The 13,178-nt window shown below is 30.8% G+C and overlaps 1 protein-coding gene across 1 annotated transcript; it reads left to right on the top strand.

The window, feature by feature from the left end:
- The first annotated feature begins 433 nt into the window (after positions 1–433).
- Positions 434–9,700, top strand: LOC131616290 (ubiquitin carboxyl-terminal hydrolase 6). Its single transcript, XM_058887579.1, has 18 exons — positions 434–587; positions 1,200–1,345; positions 1,645–1,680; positions 1,773–1,880; positions 2,286–2,386; positions 2,483–2,609; positions 2,958–3,017; positions 3,096–3,163; positions 3,475–3,525; positions 5,100–5,208; positions 6,267–6,355; positions 7,460–7,529; positions 7,648–7,728; positions 7,840–7,935; positions 8,769–8,817; positions 8,897–9,007; positions 9,089–9,163; positions 9,390–9,700. The coding sequence occupies exons 1-18, from the start codon at positions 578–580 to the stop codon at positions 9,443–9,445; spliced, it is 1,443 nt and encodes a 480-aa protein (XP_058743562.1). The 5' UTR covers positions 434–577; the 3' UTR covers positions 9,446–9,700.
- Positions 9,701–13,178: the final 3,478 nt, after the last annotated feature.

The following is a 13,178-nucleotide window of genomic DNA, read 5'->3' as shown; positions in this document are numbered from 1 at the left end:
ATATGTCTTCTCCAAATAAATGTGCCTCCTCTATATAAAGGCAATCAACTTTTTTAAAAGTTATTATTTCGTTCTTAGTGTCACTTATTTGATAATTTTTTTTCTTTTTAATAAGTTTAAATTTTAAAGTTCAAAATAGTACCAATCCCATTTTTATCAAAATTATTTTTCATTATTCATTAAAAAATTAAAAATAAAAAATAATTAAGAATATTATAGATTAAAAGCCGATTGTTTAAAAAATAGCAAAGTTTAGCTTTTCTTACAAAAACACTTACAAAGTTGTTTTTTAAAATTTTAATTTTTGAAAACCTTATGTTCCCAAATCACAACTTCACATGGAAGAAAATTGACCCACGTTATCGGGTCGTATATCGTTTCATCAACCGACCACGACCCAAACCCGAAGAGAAAAACTGGGCCAAGGACCCGTCTCGGCCTCAACTATATAAGAGAGAAAGCCCGCAATTGCACGATTTGTTTCGTATCGTATTTGCCCTTTCTCTCAAGCCAAACTCTTCTCAACTCTCCTCTCTCACTCTCTTCTCCCCTTCTCGATCTTTCTACTTCATCCACCATGATTACAGGTTCCGAACCTTCTCTTCCTTCGATTTTCAATAACATTTATATCACCCATTCGTTTAATTTGGATTTCTGTTATTTTTAATTTTTAATCTTATCGATTTTGATTCTTGTTGTGTAATTGGCATCAATTGGAAGTGTTGTTTGTAATTTAGGTTTAGAAAAATGTGTTAATTGGGGAATTTTATTGGATGAGGTTTTTAGTTTAGATTCATTATGGTTTCTTTTTATGAGATTGTGCTAAGCTTGGATTTTTGCGTGTTAATGTTCTCTTATCTTTGCTTTACCGTTATCAAGTTATGTGGTTTGTTACTCTGTGTAATTAAGAAGTGCTTTTTGGTGTATTTGAACTTTGGAATGGTGAGATTTAGTTATGTTGAGCTTCTTTTCAAGTCAAACTACTATGCATTGTTTTACATCTCTTTAAAGGGTATTATGGATGAACTGGATTTTCTTTAGGATAATTGTGGAGGTTCTGGTTTTGTTTTGCCATAAAGCTTAGAATTTGGTTTAATATTAATGAATTGATGCATTGTCAATTGTTAATTAGTCTATTTTTAATGTGATATTAGGCTGTTTAATTGATTTTGATGCTTAATACCGATCTTTCTCTGCAGTGAGTGTTAAGTGGCAGAAGGAACTTTTCAAAGATGTAGAGATTGATACCAGCCAGCCCCCTTACGTTTTTAAGGTCCAATTGTTTGATCTAACCGGAGTGCCTCCCGAAAGACAAAAAATTATGGTTAAGGGAGGTCTTTTAAAGGTAAGTAGATAAATAGATTGTTGAATGTGATACTAAGTAGAAAGCTGTTGATGAATTGAGCATGCTTTGTCTGATTTCAATTTCAATTTGATGTTTCCTTATTTTTTTTTTTATAAGCCCACCTGTGCAGGTCTAATGAAATATATATATATATATATATATATATATATATATATATATATATATATATATATATATATATATATATATATATATATATATATATATATATATATATATTGAAATTTGAATGGAGTTTTAATTTGTTTTTCTACCTTTTTCCCCCTCTTATAATGCAGGATGATGCTGATTGGGAAAGGTTAGGAGTGAAAGCGGTTAGTGGTGATAGAATGTGTTTTTCAGTAATTTTTTACTCTATTACATACATATTTTTATTTGAATGACCTAAATTATATATCTTCTGCAGGGTCAAAAGCTAATGATGATGGGAACTGCTGATGAAATCGTGAAAACTCCAGAGAAAGGAACTGTTTTTGTTGAAGATCTTCCTGAAGAAGAACAAGTAGCTGCTGTTGTAAGTTTCAACTTTTCTTTATATATTAACTGTATTTCATGAATTCTAGAGTAGTCAAGTGTATGTCATTTGATTTTTAAAAACTGTAACTCAAATTAACATGTATGTATTCATAAGATTCTTGATTGCAATGATCCCCATGTTATGTCATCTATAGAACTTAGAAGTTAAACTATATTTGCTTTAGTTTAAAAGTTTATTGTCGCCAAAGACCATAAAAAACATATTGATGATAATCCTTTTTATTTTCACTCACTTATCAATTTTCTTAAAGTTCATAATAAGTTAATAACCATGAGGTTTGATTGGGAAAGAAAAGATTCAGAAACTACCTCTTTTCTTGGATTGAATCAGAATATTTTTTATGTTTGAATATTTGATTACCCCCCTTTTTCTCTGGGACAGGGACATACGGCTGGTCTTTTCAATTTGGGAAATACCTGTTATATGAACTCAACATTGCAATGCCTCCATTCTGTGCCAGAATTGAAGTCGGCTTTGATTGAGTACGTACTTTCTATGGAGACATTAATCAACATTTTTATTTGCTGCATTTGAAGCTGATATATGATTAACAGTATTTGAACTTTTTTTGGTATCAGTTACTCACATTCAGGACGAAACAATGATGTCGATCAGTCGTCTCATATGCTGACTGTCGCAACCCGTGACTTATTCAGTGAGCTTGATAAAAGTGTCAAACCTGTGGCCCCTATGCAGTTTTGGATGGTACGTTGTTGGTTATATAGTTAATGATTACTTTTTTCTGATTGATGTACTGTATGGGTTTGTTGTGGTAAAATTGGTCCAAGCCCCTTTTTTGTGGAAAATACATTCACGCCATTCTGAAATTATGACAATACCATTCAAAGGGGGAATGTGATTTTAGGAAAATATTGATAATTAATTTCTGCCGCTTTATGTACTGCTTATGTCATTTGAGTAGAGTAGTTTATTCTCTGCCATTGTATATTGTAAATTTTGTTTCCATATCTATTTTGATGATTGATTACTGTTTGACTTTTGCTTTACATATTAAGAAATGGTACCGTCCTGATTTGTTTTGGCATTTGCCAGGTATTGCGAAAAAAGTATCCTCAATTTGGCCAGCTGCATAATGGAGTGTTCATGCAACAGGTTCATAAATTGCATGCCTTATTTGGAATTACTTTCATTTCTCAATTGCATCCATATTTAACTTTTCATGTCTAATAGGATGCTGAAGAATGCTGGACACAAATTCTATACACACTTTCACAATCTCTAAGATCCCCTGGATCTAGGTAATTTTCTTCATATTTCTTGGTAAAAAATTGCAATTATTGCAGTATCTTGTAAGTTGTATCTATTATTTATGATTTAGAAAAAGTAGGCAGACTTAATTGAATTATTAAAAAGTTGGTTAAGCGCCGGTACCTGTCTTCTTCTCACTCCTAGATATACTGTGTCGTCTGGTCGAATGAAATTAAAATGCAACTTCAAAGTGGTCTTATAGGTTTTACGAACTCTGTTTATTATGCTTTATTTTTTGTCAACATCTTTTTGCTCTGAATATTTATTTCAATCTCACTAATTTTATCCGTCATTTATTCAGTGAAAATACTGATGCTGTGAAGGCTCTCTTTGGTGTAGAACTTAAGAGCAGGTACATTTCGAGACTTCAACAATTTTTGTGCCTCATGTGCAATACGTTAATTACAGTCACAAACTAAACTGTTTGTAGGTTTATATTTTGTCTTTTGTAGGACGTTTGTTGTTACTATTTGGCATTAGTGATTGGACATACCCGTCTAGAATATATGACAAATGCTTTCTTTGCATCCTAATATCCTTTGTATATGTATAAAATTTTCGTCCTTTATCTTTTACTTAATATTCATGTTAGTCCTTTGTCTGTTTTAGCCCTTAATCTTTCTTAAATGTTGAACGTTAGTCCTTTTGTATACCAAAAGTCCTTATATGACATCGTGTTAGTCCTTTATCTTTTTTTTTTTTTTTAATTTTATGTTTTAGTTCTTTATCTTTCTTAAATGTTGAGCGTGAACCTTTAGTATACCCAAAGTCCTTATATGCCACATATCTTCATTGGGAATATTTGCACATAATATCATCCAATGACAACCTTCTTTAGTCGTCGGTTACTTGGTTAGTTTTATGTCAATCAGAAGTAAAATCATGAAATGGAATAATTCTTTGAACCTATGATATACCTCATGAAAATCCTCATAACCAATGAATCAGCCTTTATTCAATTGATTGATAGCCTCTTATTATTACAAACTATTTTCATGAACTAAAATCCCCCTCAATTTATTTGTGTTCTGTTTTTAAATTTTGTTATCGATAATTTAGAGATCCTTGAGAGATGACTTAACTTTACTTACCTTGTTAATAGATTCTTAAATTTCAAATTATTTAGAAAAGGTTGTGAATGAATGGCATTATGTGCAAAACTTCCCAATGAAGATACATGACATAAAGACTTTGATTATATAGGACTAACATAACAAATATAAAGGGACTAAGACGGATAAAAAAGATAAAGAACCAAAATGAATATTAAATAAACGATGAAGGACAGAAATTATATTTAAACCTATAGGTTAATTTCATAAAATTAATTAGAAGTGCCATTTATAATGTATATAAATTGAGAATCAAAATGACCACACAAGGATCCACCAAGAGGGGATGGAAACATGCCACATGAAATAGGAGAGACTCGAGCTAGTTTATTTAATGAGGTGTAAACTCAGCAGGCTCATGCAGTTCGTTTAGGTATGAGCTTCAAAGCTCTGAAGGAGCTTAAACTGTGCATGAAAAAAGTTTTTCTTCGGCTGAGCAATTCGAGTATTTGAGCCACTAAATTATTCTTTTAATTATTTGAAGGGACACGGTTTCAAGTTAACTGAGCTAGGTAGCTTTTTGTGTAGATGATAGGCAAGACTCATTTCCTAATAGTTTATGCCTATAGTTATGTGTAGTGTACATGTCTCATTTCCTTAATAATTTTTTAGTTTGTTTCTAACTTATTTTCTTACTTGACTTTATTTGAATATTTTTTTCTTGTCTGGCTTAGTTCAACTAAGTATGGATAATGCTGGCAATTTTTATGATTTTAATGTTCAGAAATCTATTAAATCTTTTGTGAAGTTTTTAAGATTGTATCCTTTTTATATACAACACCCATTGTCTGTTATTGATTTGATAAATCCTCAGGATCTATTGCCAAGAGAGCAATGAAGAAAGCTCAGAAACAGAATCTGTTTATTCACTTAAATGCCACATATCGCAGGAGGTAAACCATTTGCATGAAGGACTAAAACATGTAAGTGCTAAAGCTGATCTCTTCCAATTATCGATAGTGCATGTACACGTGTATTGTTCACTAAGGCTGTTGATTTCTTCATATGACCCATATTTAGTGTATCTGTTTTGCTTGATTATCATTTCTTTTCTATCTTCAATACTCATTGCTTGATCTGTATATATATATATATATATATATATATATATATATATATATATATATATATATATATATATATATATATATATATATATATATATATATATATATATATATATATATATATATATATATATATATATATATATATATATATAATATATATTCTGCCTCACCTTCTATCCTCCCTGAATACGCTCAAAGATTTTACAATAATTATTCTTGATAAATCTTCATAACTATGCCACTGCATATGCGGAAGTGTAACGACATTTTGGATTGCTGAAAATCTGTAGACTTGGTAATTTCAATATTTTAATCCTGATTATTTCTATTGCCCAATAATAGTAAGCTCTTGGTTACCATGAGAAGTCAGGAGCTTAGTAGTTTAACTTTAGTACTTTCACCTGTACACATATTATCTTATTTTGGTGCTGAGGTTGGCGGGGCCTTAGGCAGAGGTGTTGGGTTTGGTTCAAAGTTAGTGGGTACTTCCTGTTTTGGTTAAGTGTTCGGTTTGGTCAAAGTTATTGTGTACTAATTCCTTATGTTTTGGTTCAGAGGTTGGTGGGGTTTTAGGCAGAGGTGTTGGTTTTGTTCGAAGTTACTGTGCAATAATTCTTAATTAGAAATATTTAACTGGATAATGTCATTCTAACAGTGTTAGTTATAACAGACAGCTTGTTTCATTTATTAACACTGCAGTGATTAACTGTCACTAGTTTAGAGTTGTGTATGTCTTCTGATACATAGCCCCCCCCCCCCCCCCCCCCCCCCCCCCCCACCCACCACTAATTTATCCCCTAAAACATTTGCTATATAAATTTTTTGAACAGTATAAAATATCTGATGTCTACCTAATAGCCTTATAGTTAGAATTCTACATAGATTTTTATTAACATAACTGAATTTTGTAGGCTTTGAAATCAGAGTTGGAAAAGGCTTCTGCTGCTTTGGGTCGTAGTGCTGTTTACCTGAAGGAATCACGCATCAATGCCCTGCCAAGGTTATTACTCTCTTCTTAGATATGATCTTTTTCACTCCACCCCTTTTGCCATTGCCATGCAATTTCAGTTGGAACTTGGAACACATTCCCCAATTCAATAGTCATTTAGGTATGGAGTTGTTAGGGTCCCACCACCATTGTTTGCCCATGAATTTTATTGATTCAAAAGAAAAAGATATACAAAGGAACTATTTTCCCCTCCTCCAGAATATTTTGTAGTCAGGAAGCCATAACAATCTTCCCAACTCTTTAGGAAAAGTTAGTCCTATTTATAAGTCACTGGTCTAACAGAAAAACATATTAACCAATATCGAAATTAACAAACACAACAACTATTCTAACATTACTAACTAGTGGTTTACATCTTTCCCTTTTTTCGTATAGTAAATCTGCATGGATGTGGCGGGGATAACGTTACTGACCAGTAACCACTTAGTCACAGTGGCTTTGGTACCTTGTTATGAATCATATTAATCTAAACTAAAAGCCTAACCTGTTAGTTCATGGCTCATAAATGATTTTATCTGTAACAGGACAATGAGCGGAATCCCATTCTATTGTTGGTTTATCTGTCTTTTTCCATATTGTACAGCTTATATTTATAAGCCTCTCTCCCACGCCCTTCCCAAAGAAAACTTACCCACAGAAAATATGAAGGCAAAATCATAATATTAAACTATCATAGTTTTATTCTATGATTCATGTCTTGTTGCATATGAATAAAAAGGCATAGATAGTCTAGATAGGGTTGGTCTCTAAGTTGAGTTTGCCATGGTGGTTTTCTAACATTTATAGTGAAAATGAGTCAGCCTTATTTGCGTGGAGTTACAAAACCAATCCTAGTTGAGTCCTTAATTTATCATTTTGGATATGACGAAATTCAATTGTATACATCTTAGAAATTACATGAATAAGTTGTTAAGATCTTGTGCTATTCCCTGCTATCTTTCTCATTGGTCATACCCACAATCAACTGGTCCGGTTTTTGACTACATTGGATTTCAAAATATTGGCCTCATGGAGATCTTCTGTTTGTTTTGTTTCTTCTAATTAATTGCTCTCTGAAGATGCAATTCTGAGTGGTTTCAACTGATTTTTTTCAAGGTACTTGACTGTTCAGTTTGTCCGTTTCTTTTGGAAGAGGGAATCAAACCAGAAGGCTAAGATTTTGCGAGTAATACTTATTACTATCTTTGTCTTTTATTTTTTTGGATATGGTTGGGATGGAACAAATTTCCTTTTGTTTGCTTTCTCAATTTGTTTTATAATGCAACTGTGCTTGGTTATGTCAGAAAGTAGATTATCCTCTGGAGTTGGATGTTTATGATCTTTGTTCTGATGATCTTAAAAAGAAATTGGAAGCTCCTAGACAGGTATCCACTTTGTTTTGACATTTGAAAATGTGATGTCTGTTTGTAATAAAGAGATATCTGCCTAGTAAAATGTGCGGGTATATATTCTAATCCTGTATTTTGTGCATACAGTTCCTAAGAGACGAGGAAGGCAAAAAGCTTGGTCTGAAAGTGAACGAGAAAAGCTCTGTTCGCAAGGAAAGCGATGTAAAAATGTCCGATGCTGAGGTAAGGAAACAGCCAAACTTAACATCATGTCGATATGATGGTGATTCCATTCTCTGTTTGTAAGGTTTGCTAGCATGAAAGTATGGAATAACTATTTTATCCCATGCTTCTTTGTAAGAATAAAAAGGGAGGTGTTGAATCCTGTTTCTTCTTAATGGTCGGGTTAGGATTTCATGTTCCATGAAATGATATGAATATTTTCATTTATAAACATAACTTGTTATGTTCTAAAAATGACTACTATCAATGTTATTACCTCTGCTCCTTTATATAAGAGACAACTCACTTTTTAGGTTCATTGAATAATCATTGTATCTAGTCTATGTACTGACCAAATACATTGGTTATTCAATGAACCTAAAAATTGAGCTGTCTCTTATATAAAGGAACGGGGGTAGTATTAAATTAAGTATATCATGTGAAAATGAAGTGTGAAAAAATATTCAATCAATTTTTAAATTTTACAAAATTTTGTACTTAATTACTTAATGAGTACTTATAATTCAACAGCTGAACTTATTGAATGCATATTTTATAGAAAGTTTTAAACGAAGTAAGATCAGAAAACTAATTTCGATAATATGCGGATCCCCATGTCTCATGCTTTAAGTACTTTGGATTCCATACAATGCAGCGAAGATTTAGAGGGAGATGCAACCATAGGTTTATAGTAGGGTAGTTAAAACGACATAATGCTTCAGGTGTGATATTCAGTAGAAAAGACACTTCAAGAATATGCACATATGTATTCCATGGAATCACCATTATACATTTTACAGATGTGTATAAATAGAATGCATTAGTTGCTTATACTGTCTTTTGCATTAATTTAGGGATCCTCAAATGGAGGAGGGGAACCATCTGTTGCTCCAATGGAGGAAGGTAGAAACTTACTACATTCTTCTACATTTTTTCTCTCTGTCAACCCTCTTTCTGGTTTTTACTCCATTTTTGTCTATAGGTGAAAAAGAACCCCAAATGACTGGAGTTTATGATTTGGTTGCTGTATTGACCCACAAGGGTAGGAGTGCTGATTCAGGACATTATGTTGGTTGGGTCAAGCAAGAAAATGGTTAGTTCTTGGAAACAATTGTTTTTATCTGGTATATGACTATCTCACTATTAATCACTCTATATATATTATTTTTGACAGGGAAATGGATAGAGTTTGATGATGACAATCCAAAACCTAGAATACAAGATGATATCACTAGACTATCTGGAGGAGGTGAGAATATACTGAATTAGTTTACTTTAATTGAGCCTAGCATGAGCTGACATTCAGTAAAATATCAATATGTGTACCTCTATATACTGTTCCTCCAAGGATCAGTCAATTTATAGTTTGTTTTTATTATTTCGAAATTTTAAATGCAACTGCTTTCTTCATCTTCAACTTTGTTTTATATTATGATATGATAAAAACATGTTAAATCATCTTTCTTTGTGTTTAGGTGATTGGCATATGGCATATATAATCATGTACAAGGCTCGTGTTGTATCTCTGTAACTGATAAGAAGAGCGCATGTTTGATGTTTTACCTCAGATTTAAGCATTGTGAAAAAGTATGGTCCACGGATCATTGTTTGTATTTTACCATTTGAACTTTGATGAATGTTAGTTAGTCTTATTTGTTTAATTTAGGTATTGTATTTTTTTAAAGGATGTATAAGAATTTGAGAGCACTTGCTATCCTGAGTAACCTCCTTTCTCTCAACTGAGCTCAAGAGTTAGCCGAATACCAAGTTATATTTATTTGATGAAGTCCAGCCTACCAGCCTACTTCTATGAACATGACATTAGAGCGTTGTCTTTTTTGGAAAATGCTTAATTAGCATACACATTAATATTGATAATGCTACTATTTATTATAATACAAAACGAAATTCAAAGGAAAAAAAATATTCTATTTGACTTGTGAATATAATATAGGGTCTGTTAGTTTCAGATTTTTGTATAAATTATTCATAGTGTTATTCAATTATTCTTAAAAAGTTTATGAAGATTTTATTTATGAAGTTTCAAATAAAAAATTTGTTTATATAATTTTTGATAAAATATTGTTATTTCAGCATTTTATTATAAAAAATTACTTAAATTTTAAGTTATTTTTAAATAATTTTTTATTTTTGGGATATTGTTTTTTAAAAATTTATATGATTTTAATTATATTTTATTTCTTAATAATGTGTATTTATGTTATTGGATGGTAAAATTAATCTTTTAATTTATTATTCATACATTTAAAAACGTTTTAAGTATTTAAAAAAAAGTTTGGTCTCATACCAATTTAAAATCTCATTCAATGGACGCAACCGAAGTCTGGTTTGAGAGTCCTGTTTGGGGGTTTGATTGATGATGTCTTGTTCTATGGGGCTCAACACCTTTTTTGAGGGATTTGAAGTCTCATCAATAAGCTCTACATATAATCTCGTCTCGTATGAGGGATTGAGAGTTTCATAAAATAGGCTCGCCACAATTGTAAAATAAATAAAAATTTAAAAATAAATAAATTATTTCTCGTCAAAATTTAAAAATAAATAAATTATTTCTCGTCTCGTCTGAGGGATTGAGAGTAATAAATAAATTATTTCACCATGGTTGTTTTCAACTGTGGTTGTATGTAGCGAGCTATTCAGATAAATAAATGTTAAATATGGCGTTGCTGGTATCGAACTCATTAGCTTTTAATTTTTCACTGTTTATTACAATTATGGTGATATGCAGTGTGCTTTCTCAGTTATTATCATGACGATTAATCAGTGGTGGTAAGTAGCTCACTTACTACCACATGGTACTTTACCACGGACCACCAAATTTGGTTATATGTATGTTATAACCATTGTAAAATATGTTATTCGTAGCAGTGATGATATCATGACTCCCAAATGTTTTTGTTGGGTTATGGTTATGAATACCACTTCAATTTTGGAAACATCAACTTAGAAGGATATTTTACCATTTTTTCACATGTGACATTTGAATTTTAATAATTTTTATCATATTAGTTTCTCTCACAACCAAGTACTAGTTTTTCGCTCATGCCTCTTCTCTTGTTGGTTGTGTCAGAATGAATAGTAATTAGGGTTAAATATATTTTTGGTTCTTATAGATATTTCAACTTTTAGTTTTAGGCTATATTATAAAAATAATATATTTTAGTCAATAAATAAAGAATTATTATGCATGTAATTTTAGTCTCTCCTGTTAAATCAATGTGTATTTTTAAATGATTATTTTGAAGATATGTTTATAACATTATATAAAGTTCCTTTATAAAAAGAAATTCAAAATTTGATTTCTAAGTCGAAGTTTTCATTACTTTTATCATTATCTTTTGAAATTTAAAAAATTCATATTTAATTTTTCTTATTTTAAAAAATTCTAAAATTTGGTAAAGAAATGTTTTATTGTATTCTAAATATGTATGAAAAAATTATTCAAATATTTGAAAGTTTAAGGGTAATTAAACGGTTTTTAAAATTTTAAAAATAACAAAGTCTAAAACTGCATGTAGAGTTGTCAATTTAGGGGCCAAAAAATTTGAGCCCTTGTGCACTTAATAAGGGGGTCTAAAAAATATGACAATAATGACCCTCAAATATATAGGCCCTAAAAATATAAGGCCCCAATATTTTGAAAGGCCCTAAGGCCCCAAACTAAAAATTAAAAATTTCTTTTAAAATAAAAATAAAATTTTAATTTTGAAAAATAATATTCTAAAAATAAACAAGTTAACTTTAAACAGTTTTTAGTTAGAACTAGATTCACAAGTCTGCATAAATTTCAATAATATGCTATCAATTCTCAATCTAAATTTAAGTATATTTAGAGTGAATAATGCTATATTATTTGGTGGCTCATTATTATGTGCAGGATATACATTTTGAGACTAAGTCGTGTAGAACATGTCCATACACTAATTTTATTATTTAATTTAATTATATCAAAAACATGATACATGCAAATTACATTTCATCAACTAACTCCTACTATTATCATAGTTTATTATCATATAATAGTTCCCAAAGATTGACCAGGGATTGAGAAATATACTACTAATATATTCCATTCTCCATATTAGCTAATCCTTAATCAAACAATATCAATCTTTAATCACTCAAATCTAGTTAGAAAATATTATGCAATTATATGCCATCTACCAAAATCAAATTATAGCATTTAAACACAAGTATATCACATCAAATTCACTTAAAAATACGACAAAGAGAAACAAAGTTTAAACAAAATTTCAAACTGGACTCAACATAATGTTTGGGGTTCTACCATATCGGGCTCAATATTAATAAACTTAGGGGTTCTATCATAAATATGGAGGAACTTTGATTAAGGATGAAGGATTAGTTTGTAAAACATAGATTTGTTACAGTTTAACCATGTAATCCTACCTTACAAATTACAAGAATACTAATTCTTATTGGAACAAGAAATGAAATTTTTGAAACAAAATAAGCCCCCCAGTAGGGCCTGAAAGTAACATATTAATTAAGGGGCCTAAAAAATTTCTCATTAATAAGGGGCTTAATAAAATGGGGCCAAAAAATTGGGGTTTTGAAAAATTGGACTTATTTGACAGCTTTAACTGCATGCAAGAAATTTTATAGGGATTAAAATATATTATTTTTTAATAGAGAAAAAAAAACATATTGATCTAAAATATGCACATATTATACATTACAAATATGTTCTAAAAGTAGAACATATTGTGCATAACACTTATGTTCTTAATTTCCATTACAAATTATGATTGGAAATTAAGCATTAATGTTCTTAAATTACATTATATAGATGTTTCAAAAATAAAATATATTGTGCATAAATTAAGCATTACCGAGTCATTCGCCTGGAAATTTCTTCCCATGACTTCATTTTCTTCTTAGAACCACGAGAGTCATAAATTTCCAATGGTGCATCTGAAGTTGATCCTGGGTCCGCATTGTTTTTAGACCTCTAAACAAATTTTAACCTATCACTACTCCTTTTAGGTAGTTGAGGTTTATTTTTCTCAACTTGTTTATTTTTCTAAACTTGCTTCTTTTTCTAAACTTGTTTCTTCTTTTAAAGTGGTTTATTCTTCTCAACTTCTTCTTGTGTCTTCTCAGCTAGTTCAACAACAGGTGTAGGATTACACACTTGAGATTGTAGATATTGGGATGATTCATCTTCAAAAGCTGCCATCATCTCCTCAATCATTGCATCCGCCTCAGATACACCTTCAGTA

This window comes from Vicia villosa, linkage group LG7 (assembly GCF_029867415.1).
Source record: "Vicia villosa cultivar HV-30 ecotype Madison, WI linkage group LG7, Vvil1.0, whole genome shotgun sequence".
Classification (NCBI taxonomy): Eukaryota; Viridiplantae; Streptophyta; class Magnoliopsida; order Fabales; family Fabaceae; genus Vicia; species Vicia villosa.
Note: the sequence above shows the minus strand (reverse complement) of the source record. Positions and strands in the feature narration are given on the sequence as shown.